General features: G+C 34.4%; 1 protein-coding gene across 1 annotated transcript; it reads left to right on the top strand.

Moving 5' to 3' along the window:
* The first annotated feature begins 6,622 nt into the window (after window positions 1-6,622).
* LOC113303198 (protein indeterminate-domain 5, chloroplastic-like) lies at window positions 6,623-11,702 on the top strand. The gene is made up of 3 exons (XM_026552224.1): window positions 6,623-7,572; window positions 7,911-8,307; window positions 10,052-11,702. Exons 1-3 carry the CDS (start codon window positions 7,410-7,412, stop codon window positions 11,409-11,411), a joined length of 1,920 nt encoding a protein of 639 aa, XP_026408009.1. The 5' UTR covers window positions 6,623-7,409; the 3' UTR covers window positions 11,412-11,702.
* Window positions 11,703-19,653: the final 7,951 nt, after the last annotated feature.

The following is a 19,653-nucleotide window of genomic DNA, read 5'->3' as shown; positions in this document are numbered from 1 at the left end:
AGACTCTTTACAAAACCCAAGCCCGTCGTCACTTGGCAGGACAGTGTTTTGCTCCCTCTGAACCAAGACTTGAACATTTTCGAATTTGTCCGGCCTAAAACTAAAATCTTCTATGCGCCCGACCGCTGGTCAGTGGCAGGCTCAGAAGTTTCGGGTACATGAGGTGAAGTTATTTAGCCAAACCAGATCCTTCGTGCACCGTTCGCACTTTTGTTCTCATACTATTTCATACGTTGGACATCATTTTGTGAATAAAAATCAAATAACGACGAATTCAAAGCTAATATTTTGGAAATTATTCCTTTTACAAAGCTCTACATGACTATCAAAAATTGAGTGCTTTCCGAAATAATATATTAATATATCGGTCTTAATTTTAATGGCCCTAAATCCGTTGATTTTCAACGACTCATCTTCAAAACAGTAGATGGTGGTGTTATACGTTTAGGAATACACTCACTTTTGGTAGTTATATAGAGCTTTGTAATAAGAACATATTATTAGTTTCAAATATGTTGTCGTTTGGTTTTTATTGACAAAAATTACCCCAACGTGTAAGATAATGTGAGAATAAAAGTGTGAAGGGATCCTTCATCTTTTATAATTTGTCAACAATTAAGAGTTAAACATTTTTTAAATTGCGATTGTTTTTCATTCGAATGTACGCCCGATAGAAAACTCAGTTTCCAACACTATATGTGCATGTAATTAACAATAATTTATATGTAAAGTTAAAAATTCATTAAAATTATTTTATGTTTGGAACTTCATTTTTTTATGGGTTAATACATTGATTAGTTAGTGTCTCCTGAATACTGCTAGCAATTACAAGGTTCAGGAATTAAATCCATACCTCCTCTAAGAGAGAGAGCATGATGGTACTCGAAGTTCATTATTCAAAAAGATAAACATACCTCCTATTCTTATCGGTTAGATTGTTTGGAAGAGCGAAATCATCGAATGTTTGTTGATGAACATAAAATAGTCACTAAGGTTTTATTTCTCATTAAGTCTACTGGATTATTATTTTGTTCTTCTTGTGGATCCTATGCTTTTAGATATGAAAGCATTCATACGATATGGACTTCGTGTTTTTGATATTTTCAAAAATATTTAAATTCTTGTAAAAAGAGAAGAATAAATCATTAAAATTGAAACAACGTAGAAGCTCTGAAACTTGGAGTATTAATAAATGATAAATACAGAATTTCTAAATTCATGAGTTTAACAAACTTTGTTAAACCGGCTTGCAAGGTTAGAGTTGTCCAAAACATCTACACTTAAAGATCCAGAAAATTAGGCCATTATGGGATTACTATAAAAACAAAAAAAAAAATCCCCTCACACAGAGCCATGCGTGGACAAACAAGATCCTCACTAGGTCAAACACAAACAAACGATACCGTTAGCGGTCAAGCAGTCTCTCATTATGCTAAACAATCTCCACACGCCGCCCAAACATCTATTTTGATATCATGTTAAAGTTTATGGGCCTAAATAACCTCGAAGACCGGTTTGTTTGTGTTTGACGCACCGATGGTCTTGTTTGTCCTCGACTCCGTCTAAAGGTAAGCGTTGAGAATAATCTTGCATCATATAGATTACGTGAATGGTATATATGCCATGGGAAACTCTCAACTTGAAAGCTTATTTTTTTTCTAGGTTACTTAGGCTCGTAGACTTTAAAATGCTATAATAACATGTGATTGAGTGGTGTGTGGACATTGTTTAGCCCATTAAGAGATTATTTGGCACATTAAAAGGTATTAAGGGTCTTGTTTTTCCCTGAGAGAGAGAGTTGAGAATAGTCATACATTGCATAAATTTCGTGGATATTATATATGCGTTGGGAAACCCTAACCTTGTATGTCAATTTTCGAGGTTAGTTAGACTCATGGACTTTAATCATAGTATGTGATTGGGTAGTATGTGGACATTGTTTAGCCCATTAAGAAATTATTTGGACCATTAAGGTATCAAGGATCTTGTTTTTCCCCGGCTCCGTGTGAGGGGATTGGGTGGTGTGCGAATATTTTTTAGCCCTTTAAAGATTGTTTGACCTTTATTAAGGGTCTTGCTTCGCCTCGACTCTATGGGAGTAAGTTAGACTCATGGACTTTAATCATAGTATGTGATTGGGTAGTATGTGGACATTGTTTAGCCCATTAAGAAATTGTTTGGACCATTAAGGTATCAAGGATCTTGTTTTTCCCCGGCTCCGTGTGAGGGGATTGGGTGGTATGTGAATATTTTTTAGCCCGTTAAAGATTGTTTGGCCTTTATTAAGGGTCTTTTTTCGCCCCGACTCTATGGGAGTTAGTGTGGAGAGAACAGTCTCGCATAACCTTAATTTTCTAGATTTGTAAAGTGTGCGTGCCATGAAAAATCGTAACCTTATAATGCGGTTTTCAAGATTAGTTAGACCCATAGAGTTTACATGAATAAAATATTCAACAACATCACCAACTGACAAGTGATCGAGCACCTAAGAGTCTACCCCTACGAAATTGTTTTTAGAATTTGTGGAAAAGACGAAAGAGTTGTAGAGGCGATTCATATGATATCCTTTGATGGAACCTGAAAAGGTAAATTGATCTTATACTCCTTATTGTTTGTCTATTTTTAGCACCATCATAAAAGTTTGATGACCTAGCTAGAGAAATAAGGTTGCTTGGGGTTTTCTTCACGACTATTTTTGATAGCTTCAATCCAATATTTCGTCGTGGCTGGTATTTTTTGTAACTTTAGCTGCACTGTTTTGACAATTGTCGATTTGGTGTATGTTGATCCAATGATGCGAGACACTTGTTGCAGTATGCTCTGTTCGAGATACACACTAATGCTATACATGCTCCCTACTATTAACGTAGTCATCTAGCAATGTAGGATTTTTAGCGTTTGTCATAATTGTGGTAATCTGACAGCAACTTCCTAGGAGATTACTCATCCATGGAGACTGGATTTTTATTCTCCTAGCATTTAACTGCATAATTCTTTTTCCCAGTTCTATTGAAAATACTTTGGTACTAGTAAATTTCAAATCCTTACTTGCAATTTAATTTATAAACTGACCAACTGTCGAAACCAGAAGTCTTATAATTCATGTGCTTATGTTTATTAGCGTATGCCGTCAATTGCTCCGTAATCAACATACTTGAGATTGTATTGTACTTTAGTTTTAAAATTCAACCAACTTCTTTATCTGAAATACACGATGTTTTGTTGGAAAAGCCAACTTTAAAATGAGTTTTTAATATTTGGAAGTTTAATTCAAAGTCTTTTTCCACGATTAAATATGATTCATTGGAATTTATTGAAATCTATTCTAATCGCTAATGGATTGAAGTTTGAGTCCGAATATATGTAGTTGATGAGGAATATTTTCAATGACTACTCTTCATAAATTTGGTGTTTTCTTTAAATGCTCATGTTAAGTATACTGACTTTTTAAAGAGTTGAAAAATTGTAACCAGTAATTTTTATTCGTCCGTAATGAGTCTGTTGTACTTGATTTTTAAAATCCAATAATTCTTGTTTTTTTGTAAAAAGGTATTTATGAGTAATTAGAGACTTAAAAAATCATAATGTATTCACTAATTAGGATCAATTCATAATTTTGATCGAGTTGGACGAAATTGCTCTTATACAATTTTCCCGCACGCACTTTTTACATAACTCTAAACCAAGCAAACCTAGCTCTTTTTGCAATTTCCTGTTTTTTACTCCAAACACAAAAAAAAGTACTATACACGTCAATTTTGTCTCTTATTCTTACCACCAAAAACGACAAGAAAGTGATATAAACCCAAGAGAAATAGAGAAAGAGGGTTAAGAGGTGTTTCTGTCAGAATTATGAAGGAGTCCTAAACATTAAATCTGTCATGATTATTTAACAAGCCCAATTTTTATAAATTATTATGTGGAAAAATCCTTTTACGGGGAGAAAGCTAACTTCAGTCTAGCTAATTTGATTTTGGGTTTAAAATAATTTTTCCCGATCAATAATTATAATTTGAATTCCGTTTTTATATTTACGAGAAGTCAAATTAGCTAGACCGAAATCAGCTTTTCCGGCCCATAGTAAAAGTCGTTTTTTCCGTAACCATTTACTCATTTTTCCGTGTGCAAAATAAGTAGACCTGAAAGTGGTAAAAATTGCTTTTCCCGTAACAATTTACTCAATTTTCTGTGTGCAAAATAAGTAGACCCGAAACTGAAAGTGCTAGATGGCTTGTTGGCGTTGCCATTCAATTTTTATTCGTCGGTAACTATCTGACATTGACCGGGGGTACACTTATTTAAGCCTAGAGGGCATACAATATCAGGTTGCTTGGGTTATAGAGAACTTGTACTGTTTAGCTAAACCTCAATAACATGCAACTCAACTAGATTTTGTCTAAAAATATTAATTTCTGTTGTTTGTGCTTTTGTATGGGAATCTTCTTAATTTTCGCAAATCTGAGTGAAACTCTAGCAAAAGTAGTTAATGATGAACATAAAGTCCAGAAAAATTAGGAGAGAAGTGATCTCTAAGTTTAATGTTGTTCAACTGGCTTCATTTACATTTATAACATGAAAGTTCTAGGAAATTTCTTCGTTTGCAATTTTAATCAATAATCGAAAGGTTGAGATTGCAAAACTCACCATGTAATTTAACCTTGCACTCAATAGCACTCTTTTGTCCTTGGAAGGAACCCCTGGAAGTACTTCATTTAACTAAAGAGTATCCAACAGCAGCATTAAATTACAAAATCTAAGAAGTACCAACTCATGAAGCCAGGGATTGCTGTACTTTTAGAAGAGTCGTATTAATCACCGATTTTTAAGACAACTGAACAGAATTCTGTAATTGTTTCTTGTAATGAAATTCTGCATTTATTATTAGTGTTATGGCACTACAATACATTAGTAGGAGAACGATATACAGCAAAATTGTGGCGTAAATTGGTATTGACTTTTATCTTGTAAAATTGTTAGATGGTTGACTTTGGAGTTGGAAAATGGGGAAAAAAGAAAAGAAAAGATTTGATAGCAGCTTTCACCTTACAGGATTATAGGATTAGGCACAAATACTTATGATCCCCAACTTGCCGGGCTCCAAAGCCGGCCCCCTGCTGGCAATTTTTGTTGGTTTTTTCGGGCAAGCTGAAAATGAAACTGTAGGATGTTTGACAAGCTTATGCCTAGCATGGTTGGATATGTGGAAAAATTTGGGGATGCTCCCACAAATACTTTTTGTTGCCGACTGCATCAAAATAACTTCTGAAAACGTATTCAAACACGCTATTAACTTTCTTCATTAGTCGTCAGATGAACTTCTCTGCTAATAGGATGACTAATAGGGGTGCAAAATAGCCGGGGGGTCAATCGGAGTCTTATGACTCCATTCCTCCATTTTTAGTTAAGAGTTATAAACTTAGAATAGCCTGATCAATATTACTTCGAATTGCATCATTGTTCCTTCGGTTCTATTTTGTTTGTTTTTTGCTTAGAACATTTTTTGTACACAATAATGTGTAGTTGATTTGGTTAAACTGGTTTCTTTTTGTTAATAAAGTTTGATGACCAAGGTCCAAGACCATATAAGTTCAGTAATTTCACTGAGAAAAACAGCCTCAGTAGAACCACAAGGCTGAGACAATCGATCTCTTTCTTGAACAGTTGGCCTGTGATATGTATATCCTTTTTCGGGAGAGTAGCGCTATCTTGTGCATGAAATGTTCCCTGTCTATTCACGAGTCACGACTAGGACTGGTCCTCTCATGTTTTGGTAATTTTTCTACGAGATATTGGCTTATGTGTAAAATGATCAGGGTCTACTGGTGAGACAGCATGAACATAATATATCGACAAGGATTAGATTGTTGTTGTTGTTGGAGTGGTTTGAGTAGATAAGTGAGTTTTTCTTTCTTTTTTTTTTACCTGTAAGAAATTGACTGGGATGTTATCAAGATATAAATTACAACAAAATCGTGATTCCTCATATTCCTAGAAGTATCGTTTCTCACCTGTTGTATGGTCAATTCAATTTGGAATCTTTGCATGATATTGACCGTGCAAGATCAGCAAAAAGAGGTGTAAATAGAGAATATATATATATATATGTTTATTACTTTCGGTTTATGCAGTACTAATCTTCAGTTTGAAAACTCATATCATCCTATGCTCAAATCCTTGCCACTCTTTATCTTATTTATCCATGGAACAAATTATGGTGATGAGTGTGATATATATACGCCCCATAAATCATGGTGTCCAAGAATTTCGATCTCAAATTGGTATCGCCACCCAATAATTCACGAGAGAATTATATCTAGTGTATATATAAGCAGAACTAATGCAGTAGTTTTTGGTGTTTCTTTTAAGATTTTAACAATATGTATTGTATTTGCGAGGGTGGTGATGAAGGTAGGTTTGTCTTGACATGCAGTAAGAAGATACGATATTAGAGAGAGATGGGGGAGGGAGGAGAGGGTAAGGCCTACAGGTCGGTGGCCCCAATCCATCCCCATATAACGACATAGTAGACTGCGTGAGACTAGCATGAACATCAACACCCTCCAGACCCCCTCTCTCTCTATATGTGCCTGCCTGCCCCTCTCATCAGCATTTAGCAACCTCTCTCTCTCTCAATTAATATTAGTATTATTTGTGGTTACAAAGCCCAGCTGAAATGGTATATGAAAATCAGGAAAACTGTAAGAAAAAGTAACTATAAATCTATATCTTAAAATAGATCGATACATAGATAGATTTAGTAGATAGAATACCTTTTTCTTGTGATGTATGGATGAACGTATGTATGTATGTATGGTAATTAACAAATCACACACTGGTAGCTAGAGGAGAAGCATCATAACATCAATAACAACAACCTCTTCATTCAACCTGGCTTCTCATTAGCAACAACAACAAACAGGAAGAGAAGAGAGGACAGACAGAGAGAGAAAGAAAAAAGGGGTGAAGAAGAAAGAAAAAGAAGTCTTTGGATTCATAATTATTAATATTCTCTCTGCTGCTAGATAGTATATAACTTCTCCTACTCATCATCATAATGTTTTGATATATCTATCAATCAAACTGCTGTTGTACTTCTTCTTTTGTTTCTCTTTTTTTTTTAAACTTTTGGTTTTAAGCGAGAAGAAGTTTATTTTAGAAAAACACGATCAACAACATCAGGGGAAAGTTTAATAGCGGCAGCTAGCTCTCTATACTACTAGCTAGAGATTCAAAACGCATAGACAGCCGCAAATTAAATATTTGCAGAGAATTTTCCATCAACTCTTCTGAAGAAATTTGAGATTTCATGTGGGGTAGCAATATATTTTGGTTCAAGTGTAGTTGTTGAGAAGAATATATAGAGAAAGATTAGAATAGAAAACCAGAAGGTGGAAAATTAAGCTAAGAAAATGGCCGCAGCTTCTTCATCATCCTTATTTGGAATTAGAGAAGAAGATCAAAACCAAATGATGAAACAACAACAGCAACAACAGTCATCAACACCAACATCATCAACAGCTCCAGTAACTGCACCTGCTCAGAAGAAAAAGAGGAATCTCCCAGGAACACCAAGCAAGTACCATATCTCTCTATAAACATATATAGAAAAACATATGAATATAAACAAAATACCATGAGCTTAATTAAATAACAAAACTAGTCTTTTCTCTTTCTGTTTTTTTCTATGGAGTTCATCCAAACAAAGTTTTTTGATTTTTTTCTTTCCACAATCTTCTCAACACAAAAAGTTCTAATTTTGAAACTTATTCATTCAGTGTTAGCTAGCTAGAATTGAAATGGTTCTTGTTTTTTTCCTCCTTTTTTTTCTTCTAATAAAATCATAACATATCTTCTTCTTTTTTTTTAATATTTGTATTTCCATTTTTTGGATTTTTGTTTTCACAAAACAGATCCAGATGCAGAAGTGATAGCACTATCTCCCAAGACTCTAATGGCCACAAACAGATTCATATGTGAGGTATGCAACAAAGGATTTCAAAGAGAGCAAAATTTACAGTTACACAGAAGAGGACATAATTTGCCTTGGAAGCTAAAACAAAAGACAACAAAAGAAGTGAAGAGAAGAGTCTACTTATGTCCTGAAGTAACATGCGTCCATCACGATCCTTCTAGGGCACTTGGTGATCTTACTGGTATCAAGAAACATTTTTGTAGAAAACATGGTGAAAAAAAATGGAAGTGTGATAAGTGCTCTAAGAGATATGCTGTTCAATCTGATTGGAAAGCTCACTCCAAGACTTGTGGTACTAGAGAATATAGATGTGATTGTGGCACTCTCTTCTCAAGGTACCTGGTTTTATTCATTAGTTCATACATGCATTCATTCGTTCATTTAGTTTCACTTCCATTAAATCATGTTAATATAATCCAAAAGGCAAATAGGAAATCTACTTTAAAAGTCTTTCATTCATTCACTCATTCGTTCATTCATATTCATCATTACTACTTTTTAGAAGTCTTGAGTTTTTGTGCCTAGCTAGTAAACCTAGAGAGCATCAGTGAGAAAGAGAGAGTACTGAGAGGAATTTTAAACTTCCTTGTAGCTTGATTAAAATTTAGGTTTCTGAATTGTTGGGTTCATTATGAATTCAGATTCCAATGATCAGGGGGTACAAGAATAAAACCATCAAAGTTAGAGAGAGAGAGAGAGAGAGTGTGTGTGTTAGTTTAGACTTTGTTTAGTTTATGGTTGTTTTGGTTATGGAGAAGGTTTTGTCTTTCTTTTTAGTTTCTTCATCGTAACTTTTAGGTTTACTTTAGAGATTCTTCTTCCACTATAGTACTAGCCTACTGCTTGAGAGACAGTAATATATTGCTGCTAGTACAAACTAATAATCTATGACTATACGTGTAACTGAATATCAAGAAGACTGCTCACACGTGAATCAGAAACTGATAAGGTAATTATTTTTTTTAGAGAATGAGAGGAAAGAACTAAGGTACAGTTGTTTTTCTTTTTTGTTCTAGTATGTTTTACGTCCTCGAGAAACACGCCTCAATTCTTCACCCTTCATTTCATTTCTCCATCTGCTCTCTCTCCTGTTCACGTGCTGCCATGAAGGTGGTGGTGGTGGTGGTTTATGGCTACTGTAAGTTCGTTTGTTCTCTTGTGAGTTGGCTAGACGTGATCCGGACTGCTGTGTGTGTGTTCTTTGGAGCAGGTTCCTTCTTTTGGTTAGAATTCTATCGTTTAGGAGAGAGAGGGAGAACAACGACAGCATGCTCTCTCTCTCTCTCTCTCACGGATTGGCAATGAAGAGACGACAGTATCATATGGGGTTAATTAGCTAAGGTTAAGAGATCCTATCTAACAGCAAAATATGGTCCTGAAAATCTGAAAGCACTAACATGATCCTGTTTTTTCATCAGAAAGAAATGAAAAATATTCTGATCAACTTGTGAATAAGTGAAGAAAATGGTTCTAAAGTTAGGCTTCCTTGATTGGTGTTTTTCATGCATTTAGTAAAATTCCTGTATTGGAAAAACTTGATAGTTCATGAAACAAGTCCTATAAATAGGTTGTTGTTGATTGATGGATGGATTTTCATCGATTCTGAAAAGAAAGAAAATCAGATTTAATGTTTAGGCAGTCCTTTTAAAAGAAGCTTTTCTTGATTGCTGCATTATGAGTATATGGTTCTTAAAGTGATCAACCATACGTAATAAATGTTTACTCTACTCGTCTACTGTATTCAATTCCTTTTTCCATATCTGTATCTTAATTAAATTCCAGCTTTCATGATAGTTTTTTCATTCTTCTTCTAGTTATGTTCTTGAGTACTGGCTTTGGTTTTACTACTAATGCCTCGTTTCAAATTATTGTATCTCCAGTAATTCATTTACTGTTGAAATTAGTTTTCTTGTACTTATGTTATGCTTTCCTCCACTCTCTAGTTTGAGTTACTGAAGTAATTAGACCTAATTATATATATTCACTAATTTGACAAATTTAATATAATTAACTTACTTTTTCTTATTTGAACCAAGTGATATTCTGATGAATAATTTCTTTTACGTTCCTTGCATGCAGGCGTGATAGCTTTATAACCCATAGAGCTTTCTGTGATGCTTTAGCTCAAGAAAGTGCACGGCTTCCTACCGGCTTAAGCACCATGGGAAGTCATTTATACGGAAGTAACAGCAACATGGGATTAGGTTTATCTCAAGTTGGTTCCCAGCTGTCCTCACTGCAAGACCAAAGTCAACTATCTACTGATCTTTTACGACTGGGGGGTGCAGGAGGTACACAATTTGATCATCTTATGCCTCCTTCGGCTCCTTCACCATTTCGATCATCACAAACTGCACCATCATCCGCCTTTTTCCTTCCAAACTCAAACCAAGAATTTCATGATCACCAAGAACCTCCATCGCACCACGGGTTATTACAAAATAAACCATTTCATGGTTTGATGCAGCTTCCTGAACTTCAAAACCCTACTGCAAATAATTCTCCATCTGCTGCCGTGGCTGCCGCTGCTAACCTGTTTAACCTTAGTTTCTTCTCAAATAGCAGCACTACGAGCAGTAATGCTAACAATGGTAACAACATTTCCTCTTCTAGTCTTTTATTACCGGACCAATTCAACAATGGAAATCCTGGTGGTGATCAAGGAAATATGTTTTCGGGTAACATTATGGGTGATCAAAACATAGGTTCAAATGTTTCTTCTCTCTACAATGGTTCTGCTCAAAATGACACAGCTATTCCTCAAATGTCTGCTACTGCATTACTCCAAAAAGCTGCTCAAATGGGTTCAACTACAAGTGGCAATAATGCAATGTTAAGAGGTTTTGGTAGTTCTTCGTCAACAAGTGCAAGGCCATCAGATAATAGAGCACATCTGTCTACCAATTTTCGAGGTAGCTTTGGTGGTAATGGCAGTGGTGGTTCTGGTGGTGGAGGTGGGGAGAGTTTAAGATCACAGATTGAAAATGAGAATCATCTTCAGGACTTGATGAATTCTCTCGCAAATGGAAATTCTTCCATATTTGGTGGTGGGTCATCAGGAGGAACTAACACGTTTGGTGGTAATAATAATACTGGTGGTCAAGAGTCAAACTTTGGCGGATTTAACTCGAATCGGGTTACATTGGAACAGCAACAACAACAACATCATCAACATGGTAGCTCAAATTTGTCTAGCATGGATGACCCGAAACTGCATCAAAATCTTACGGCGAGTATGGGCGGTTCAGATAGATTAACGAGAGATTTTCTCGGTGTTGGTGGCGGGATGGTGAGAAGTATGGGTGGTGGAATATCTCAAAGAGATCAACAACAACAGCAGCAGCAGCAACAACATCATAATAGTGATCTCAGTTCCTTGAATTCAGAAATGAAATCTGGGTCAGCAAATCGATCTTTCGGAGGAGGGAATTTGCAGTAAAGATGAATTTTGATTAAGTAGTTGCGGAGGAAAGAAGTGTAGGTATGTTGCTCAACTAGGTGATTTTTCTAGACAGAGTTGTGATGTGGTTCTTCTTTAGTTTTATTAGGATTTGTAGCTTAATTATTAATCAAGGGTTTGGATAAGAATCTCCTCTCTTTTTTCCAGTTTTTTTTTTTTTAAATTGTGTTTCCTTTTGCTGTAGATGTTTTGGTTTTTAAAATAGAAAACCATAGACTCATATATACTTGTTGGTTTCTGTTTTCCGAGTATTAATTTTCCTATGTTCTATTTTCCCTTGTTTGTTCATGCTGAATTAAATAAAGTTAAATATCTTTTCAAATTGTTCTACATTTTCTTTTCCATGCATGCATGCAATAATGTATGTGTCGTGGATGATCATACAGGTGTTTGTTATTTGCTTCTTTATATTCGGATTCTCATACATCTGTTGCATTGTTCTTAACTTGTATGGAAACTTATGAGAGATTTTTCTTCTTTTATCTAGAACCATAAAAACGGTGGCTGATTTTAGGATTCAGATATAGATCATTGATGTTGATGTTATTTCTGTTAAATGGTAATTCCGATTTGATCATCTTTTTACTTTTTAGCTACCTGGTTAAATCTAACTACCCTGACTTGTTGTTTGCATCTGTACTGTAGTGCACTTTAGTTAGAAAATGAGAGTGACAGAAAGAGAATTACTTGGGGTTATTATGCAGCTTGCTTCGAGTCTCTTGTCTCTCTCATGGCGTCTCTTATGTTTGTCGTGAAACTTATATAATAAGAGGGTGGCCATTTTTCTATTTATATATTTTTTTCCACTGTTTTCCGACAAGGTAAATAATAACCTAATATTTTTAGGGACCACTCAAAAGGAATTAGGGGCCAACAACAAGGCAAAATAGGGTCACTTAAACCTCCGAGTTCACCCCTTATCAAAAAAAATTCATAATGATAAAATTGCCCTCCAACAATCGGAAGTCAAACAACAATTCGGTAGTAACTTGTGTCAATTAAATTTCCGAATATATAGTGTCCTTAAAATGAGATTCTTCAAAAATCCTAAAATTTTCGAATTTTGGTACTACCATAATCGGTAGTAAATTTAACTTCCGAATGTACACCGGCCCCAAAATGAGATTCTGCCAAAATTCTTTAATTTTTTTAACTTTGGTACTACCACAATCGGTAGTAAATTATGTTAATTTAACCTCCAAATATATTCAATTTTTGAATTTTGGTGCTATCATAATCGGTAGTAAATTGTGTTAATTAAACTTCCGAATATATAGTGTCCCTAAAATGAGATTTTTCAAAAGTCCTCCAATTTTCGAATTTTGGTACTACCATAATCGGTAGTAAATTAACTTCTGAATGTATATCGTCCCCAAAATGAGATTTTGCCAAAATTCTTTAATTTTCTAACTTTGGTACTACCACAATCGGTAGTAAATTATGTTAATTTAACCTCTGAATATATTCAATTTTTGAATTTTGGACTACCATAATCGGTAGTAAATTTAACTTCCGAATGTATGCTGGCCTCAAAATGAGTTTTTAAAAAAAAACCCTAATTTTTCGGATTTTAGAATTATAACAATCGGAAGTAAGATAAATGAACTTAACTTCCGATTATATAGTGGCATTTTGAAATAAGAATTACCATATTCGGTAGTATTTTAAGTTAATAACACTACCGATTATATACTGGCCCCAAAATGAGTTTTTGGGAAAAAAAACCTTAATTTCCAAATTTTGGAATTATAACAATCGGAAGTAAGGTATGTGAACTTAAATTCCGATTAATTATATAGTGGCATTTTAAAATGAGAATTACCATATTCGGTAGTATCTTAAGTTAATTAAACTTCCGATTATATACTGGCCCCAAAATGAGTTTTTGAAAACAAATCTTTAATTTTCGAATTTTGGTCTACCATAATCGGTAATTAATTGTGTTCATTATCTACCGATTGTGTTTTATTTTTAGTACAGAAAAATTGAATTTTTTGAATCAAGAATAATCAGTAAATAACAATCAAAAATAATCGATAGATAAAAATTGTTTTATCTAACGATTCTGGTTGATGTTCATCGTTTCTTAAGAACATCATCCATAATCGGTAGGTAAAATAGATTATTATCAACCGATTACGTTTCTGCTATTGTAAATCCAAGAACATCAATCATAATCGGTAGGTAAAATAGATTGTTACCTACCGATTATGTTTCTTCTGCTGCAAATCCATGAAAATTTCGGAACAAATTTCTGACTTCAAGTAATCAGATCAGATATTAAAAAAAAAAAAAACTGAACTGTTGTTTGAGTTCCGATTGTTAGAGGGCAATTTTATCATTACAGAAAAAATTAATAAGGGGTGAACTCTATTTAGATTAGGGTGATCCTATTTTGTTTTATTGTTGACCCCTAATTTCTTTTGAGTGGCCCCTTTAAATGCAAGGAATAATAAGCATGACACTCCTTTCTATTTGATTTTGTTAGCAGGGAGAAACATATCCGATTAGCAGAGAGAAACATATGAACCTTGATCAATTATTTTATTATATTTCTAATTCTTTCGAATCTACCTACTACAGTTTACAACTTTACATTACAATTAAATAGGTACGAACTATATGTTCTATGTTAAAAAAATTTAATGGGGGATACTAACTACTCCTAATACAAAATATTAAAAAACAACAAACAAAAATAGAAATCCAACTGTACCATATAAATAAAATAAATTTGTCACTTCTCTTCAACGATTTTTTAACGTGGTTAGGGTAATATTCTACCTGTATTTCCAAAGTGTGGTCATTTTTTAACATTTATGCACAAACCTGGTGATAATTCATTGGATAGTAATTAAATTTTAAGAAGGTGTTTGAATAGTACATAAGGCAAGCAGGCGATTTCCTGCGGAGGGGCAAATTTTTTCAGCCAACCTTAACTGCTCAGATCTTCTTGGATCTGAGAAGTACCAGATTCAATCTTTTAATATCAATAGCGTTTTCCTCAAATACATCGACCTTCAATTTAATCTTCACCTTCACACACAAAAAAAAAAAGAAAAAAGAAACTAATATTAACCGACATGGATTTAGCATTTTTCATTGGCTAAATGCTCGATTCATCGGCTCTTCAACGTCGATTAGGTCACTTGCTTGCTCCTATTGTGATACCCTTTCTTTTTATTGGAAATCTGTTCCTATTTTCATCATGTTCTGCTTGATAGGACTGAGTTTTCATCTGAGTTTTTTCTCAGATCTGGTATTCTTCTTCATCCTCTCCGGACTGGTTTCCAGCCGCAATAACCTCTTCCCTCTTACAAACACGAGGTAACCCTTATACAAGTTGGTTCTTCCTAAATCTCTTCATCGAAATACTAAGAGGAAATTTTAGTTACCAGTTTTTCATATAGTGATGTTAGGGGTGTGTATGTTCTGATTATGTCTTCAATCATCGATTTATGCTAGAAGTTTGAATTTATCTTAGGATTTCTTTAAACCCATGAACCAGTTGAATCAAAATTTTCATTTAAAATCTTAAACTTTGATCTTAAAATCCTTTCTGCAATCCACTTCTCATGCTCAACCCCCTCTTGTGTTTTGTACTTTGTAATCCTTTGCTTCTGCATCTGATTTCAGCTTTCTTCTTAGCCTTTCTTTGGGCTGGTGATGCCCTGTTAAACCGTTGTTTTCCTCTAATATTTTTTTGTATGTGAAAGGCAATTTTCAAGCCACCAGTTTAGTCTATGCTCTAGGTGTTAGTTTGGTATTGTTGGTGGCGTCCTTCTCGTGTTGTTTTATTCACCTTGCCTTGTGTCTTTTGGTCTGTGTTGTTTAGTTCATGGGGGGGTTTCTTTTTTGTCAATCGTTTTGGAGTTCAGTCCTGTTTGTGAAGATCTGGATGTTTTCATTTAGTTATTAGATTTTGACTCGGTGGATCCAGAGTTATTTCTATGATCAGGATTTGAGTCTTTTCGGAAGTTTCTCATGATATGGGTTTATTCTCTTTTGCAGTTGGGATTTCATTTCTATTCATCATAATATCACTTCTCCATCTAAGCACAATTTCTAACCAGAAAAATTCAATTCACATCTCAGCAAGCAACATATATAAGCAACTGCACCTCATGATGGATTCAATGTTTACTAATTTCCTAAGAATGTTTCTCAGCCACAACCTTATTAAGTATCACAACAGCAAGCACCTAATTGGTATGCGAATGGTCCGATGAATTCGACACCTTTGCACTACAGATTTTGTCAATTTCATTGTACAATTTCGTAGTAGTACCTTTTGTTTAGTTTAGGTCAAGTCTCTGTATTATGTATGTTTTTCAGTTTAGAAACTTCAGTAACTTAGTAGCAGTCGTATCTTTACTAGCTGTAATTCTAGTTGTACCTAGGTTCAGTTCTAGTAGCCTATGTAATAACATTACTAGATTTTTAGTACAAAATCCATCAAGGGCAGAGATCGGATACATCTTCAAGACACAATCACAGTACAAACTCAGTTTGAAGTTATGGAAAGAACCGGAAAATAAAGAGGTAGGCAGATATCGTTTGGGCACAAAAGTACGACCAACATCTCGGATGAATTGCAACGAAAACCATCACTATCAACCAAGTTACTATGGACTCAATGTCCATCAAAAGTACAACTTTTCTTGTGGAAAGCATTCGTCGAAGGCATACATATCGTCGACAACTTCATCCAGATCCATCCCATCAATTCCAACATCTACACTTGTTGTAATTCAAATCCGGAGATAAATAGTGGCCCTGAAGTGTACCGCCATATTTCGTTTATTCCTCTGCATACCAATCCATTTGTATCTGAATATTTGGGTATCATATACCCTCTTGTAATAGCCCTTTAATTGTTCAATAAATTTCATGTTTCAAAAAAAAAAGTAATTAAATTTTACAAATTCGAAATTAACTTTGTCTAAGCTCCCAGTTAATCCTTTTAAAGCTATGATTAAGTCGAACTTGCCGAAGAAAACCCAGTCATATGAATGAGTCTCAGAAGTAACCGTCATCTTGAACAACAAAGTCCAACCTCAATTCTAAATGGGAGAAAAAAAGTAGGGGATCTAATCCTCCCAAATGAAAATTGATCCCGCTATTTCTCGCCCGTACTATGGACAAACGAGATGGATAATACCATTGTACTAGACAGTGAAACTCAAACCCCAGCTAGTTTTTAGTGATAAAAAAACATTATTAAGTAATTGCAGAGTGCTTCTTATTACTCGGTACTTCATAAATTCAATAATGTTCATCAAATGTCACCAGCTCTCCTTTATATACGGTTTAACGATTACCATATTTTGACCCGCAAGAGTTTTTCTTTCTGAATATATATATATATTGCAAATTATGTAAATCTGAGTATCGAGAACGCACGAAAAAGTAATAAGAAAAGAATGAGCAGATATATAAGAAAATAAAATATTCTACGAGCTCAAAACAGTTGAATTTCATAAATTGATTCTCGGAGAGAAAAAAAACACACTTATAGATAAGTATACACGACCACATAATTAAATCACTTTTTCAACAATTTTCCATAGCTTATACTCAGATATTTACCATGCGCCAATCATTAAAATTGAAGCCTCTCATTTCTTTGAATATTGAGGTCCAGTTATAACGATCACATCTTTTTTTATATAATGATGGACAAACTCAGATAACTATAAGAACTAGAATTTATAAACCTCTAGAAAATCACTTATGATTCAAAATTTAATTATATAACCTTTTGTTAGACATTGCTCGGTTGAACCCACCAATCCATTAGTATGTCAAGGTTGGTTATCATATTTTAATATCAAAACTCATAAGTCGCTTTATTAGATTTCTAGAGTCAACTTTGTTAAGTTATACTAGGAAGTCTAGAAATGTTGAGATATACAAGTATTACTCCGGAAACCTAGACGTATCGACATCAACGAAGACATCATCCTTCCACTTGAGGTTAGTAATACATGACTTGACTTGTTTCCATTTATATATCGTAAGCTTTCAAGTCATTTCTTATTGAAAACATAATATGTGAAGTCATATACATGAAACTATAATATTAGAGACTTGATCATTTTATTATAATCAAAGTGTCAAGGAAGAATTTATCAATATTAGTGAATGCTTTGTATTGATATATTATATACGAAGCATAATTCTTATCTTTTGAACTTCGTAATTGCGACATCAACACAATATTTGTAACTCGTTACTAGATTGTGTAGTTGAAAAAGCGTGGGTCTAACAACCTCACCCAATATTTCTCTTAGCAATTTGTATGGACTAACTCCAATATACTTTCAAGAGAATCAACTAGACAGTCAGACTCAATCTTAAGAAAAAAATATCAAAGAGTTATATCTCAATCTCTCAATTCAATCCGCAATCTTGCGTGCCCAATTGAATATAAGAGAAATAACTTGAACGGTACCAAAGACCAATGTTCAAGGATCAATCAATATCAATCAACAACCAAAGGTTGGATTTACCAATTGATCGATTCAACGCACAACCTGTGATATTTCAATTATATTATAAAATATAATACGAAAAAAAATAACACAAACACCAGAAGTTTTGTTAACGAGGAAACCGCAAATGAAGAAAAACCCCGGGACCTAGTCCAGATATGAACACCACACTGTATTAAGCCGCTACAGACACTAGCCTACTCCAAGTTAACTTCGGACTGGAATGTAGTTGAGCCATAATCAATCTCACACTGATAAAGGTACAGTTGTGTTCCTTACGCCTCAATAAACACGTCGGATTCTGCGCACTTGATTCCCTTAGCTGATCTCACCCAAAACTAAGAGTTGTTATGACCCAAAGTAGAAGACTTGATAAACAAATCTGAATAGATAAATCTGTCTTCCACAGATGTACCTATGAGTTTTGTTCCGTCTTTTAATAAATCAAGGTGAACAGGAACCAATTGATAAACCAGACTTATATTCCCGAAGAACAGCCTAGTATTATCAATCACCTCAAAATAATCTTAATCGATTAACGAAACAAGATATTGTGGAATCACAAACGATAATACGAAGGTGTTTGTGACTACTTTTAAATCTTGCCTATCGGAGATAAAATCTCGAGAAAATCTTACAGAAGATAGTACTCAATCACAATAGAACACAGTAAGATCAGCACACGCAGCTACAGAGAAAATAGTTTGGTCTGGGTTCACAATCCCAATGAAGTCTTTAAGCCGTTAACCTACAGGGTTTCGTGAAAAACCTAAGGTTAAAGAAGAATCGACTCTAGTCGCAACTAGTATCACACATGATATTTTATGTCATTATGCAAATATTGATGGAAGATAGGACGAACTTATGCTTACAAGGATTATGTCTATTGTATGTCATTGTGCAAATAGTGATGGAAAATAGAATGAATCCTTGTCTATTCCGCAGTATTGATCTTCCCTGATCCATATTTTATGTATATACTGTGAGGCTCCGTAAGTTCCTTATGTTGAGCATGACCAATTAAATTGATCACACTCTTGTGGTAATTTAGTTGTGTATTTCGATTGAATTAATCATGGGTTTTCTTGTGGTTAACTTAATTGAGTATATTTGGATTCAAATTCATATTCGTATGTGATTTATTATGTCTAAAGAAATCCTTCTTTTCTTATGAAATTAAGGTCGCTCTTGTTGTTCTTTATGGAATGACATTTTATGGGAAGAGTTCTTAATTGAACTTGTGCTTAATTGCCAAATCTTTGTGGGGAGTGCGGCTGTGGAATATTATAGGAGTTATCTTGTATCTTTATAAACTCCTTGATGAACGCATTTAGCTTCGGCTTTATGATTGCATCTAAATAAGTTGATATGTGCTTACTTTTGGTCATGAAATGTCTCTATGGAAATTTTCATTAGGATCCCGTTTTCGTATCTTTGCCAATTTTATTGACAAAAACGGGGAGAATTAATGTGTAGTTCACATTACAAATCCATATGGTTTTCGGATCATTATGTAAGGGGGAGTGGTTTCCATGTAAGATGAACTATTGACTAAGGGGGAGTGATACATATCACCATAGTATTGTTGTCGAAGTTGTGATACAATTGAACTTTGATGTTGTATAATAATACTATGACACTGTATAACAATGATTGAGAATTCTTGTTTTCTCATTGTTATACCTACGGATTTTCAACAACGATGATGCTAAACTTACAACCTTTAG

The sequence above is a fragment of the Papaver somniferum genome, chromosome 8 (assembly GCF_003573695.1).
Source record: "Papaver somniferum cultivar HN1 chromosome 8, ASM357369v1, whole genome shotgun sequence".
NCBI lineage: Eukaryota > Viridiplantae > Streptophyta > Magnoliopsida > Ranunculales > Papaveraceae > Papaver > Papaver somniferum.
Note: the sequence above shows the minus strand (reverse complement) of the source record. Positions and strands in the feature narration are given on the sequence as shown.

Bases quoted from the DNA above. Each gene is read 5' to 3' on its own strand.
- LOC113303198 (XM_026552224.1), top strand. From the start codon at position 7,410: ATGGCCGCAGCTTCTTCATCATCCTTATTTGGAATTAGAGAAGAAGAT. The intron at 7,573-7,910 runs GCAAGTACCATA...TTCACAAAACAG, and splicing joins GAATCTCCCAGGAACACCAA to ATCCAGATGCAGAAGTGATA. The intron at 8,308-10,051 runs GTACCTGGTTTT...CCTTGCATGCAG, and splicing joins TGTGGCACTCTCTTCTCAAG to GCGTGATAGCTTTATAACCC.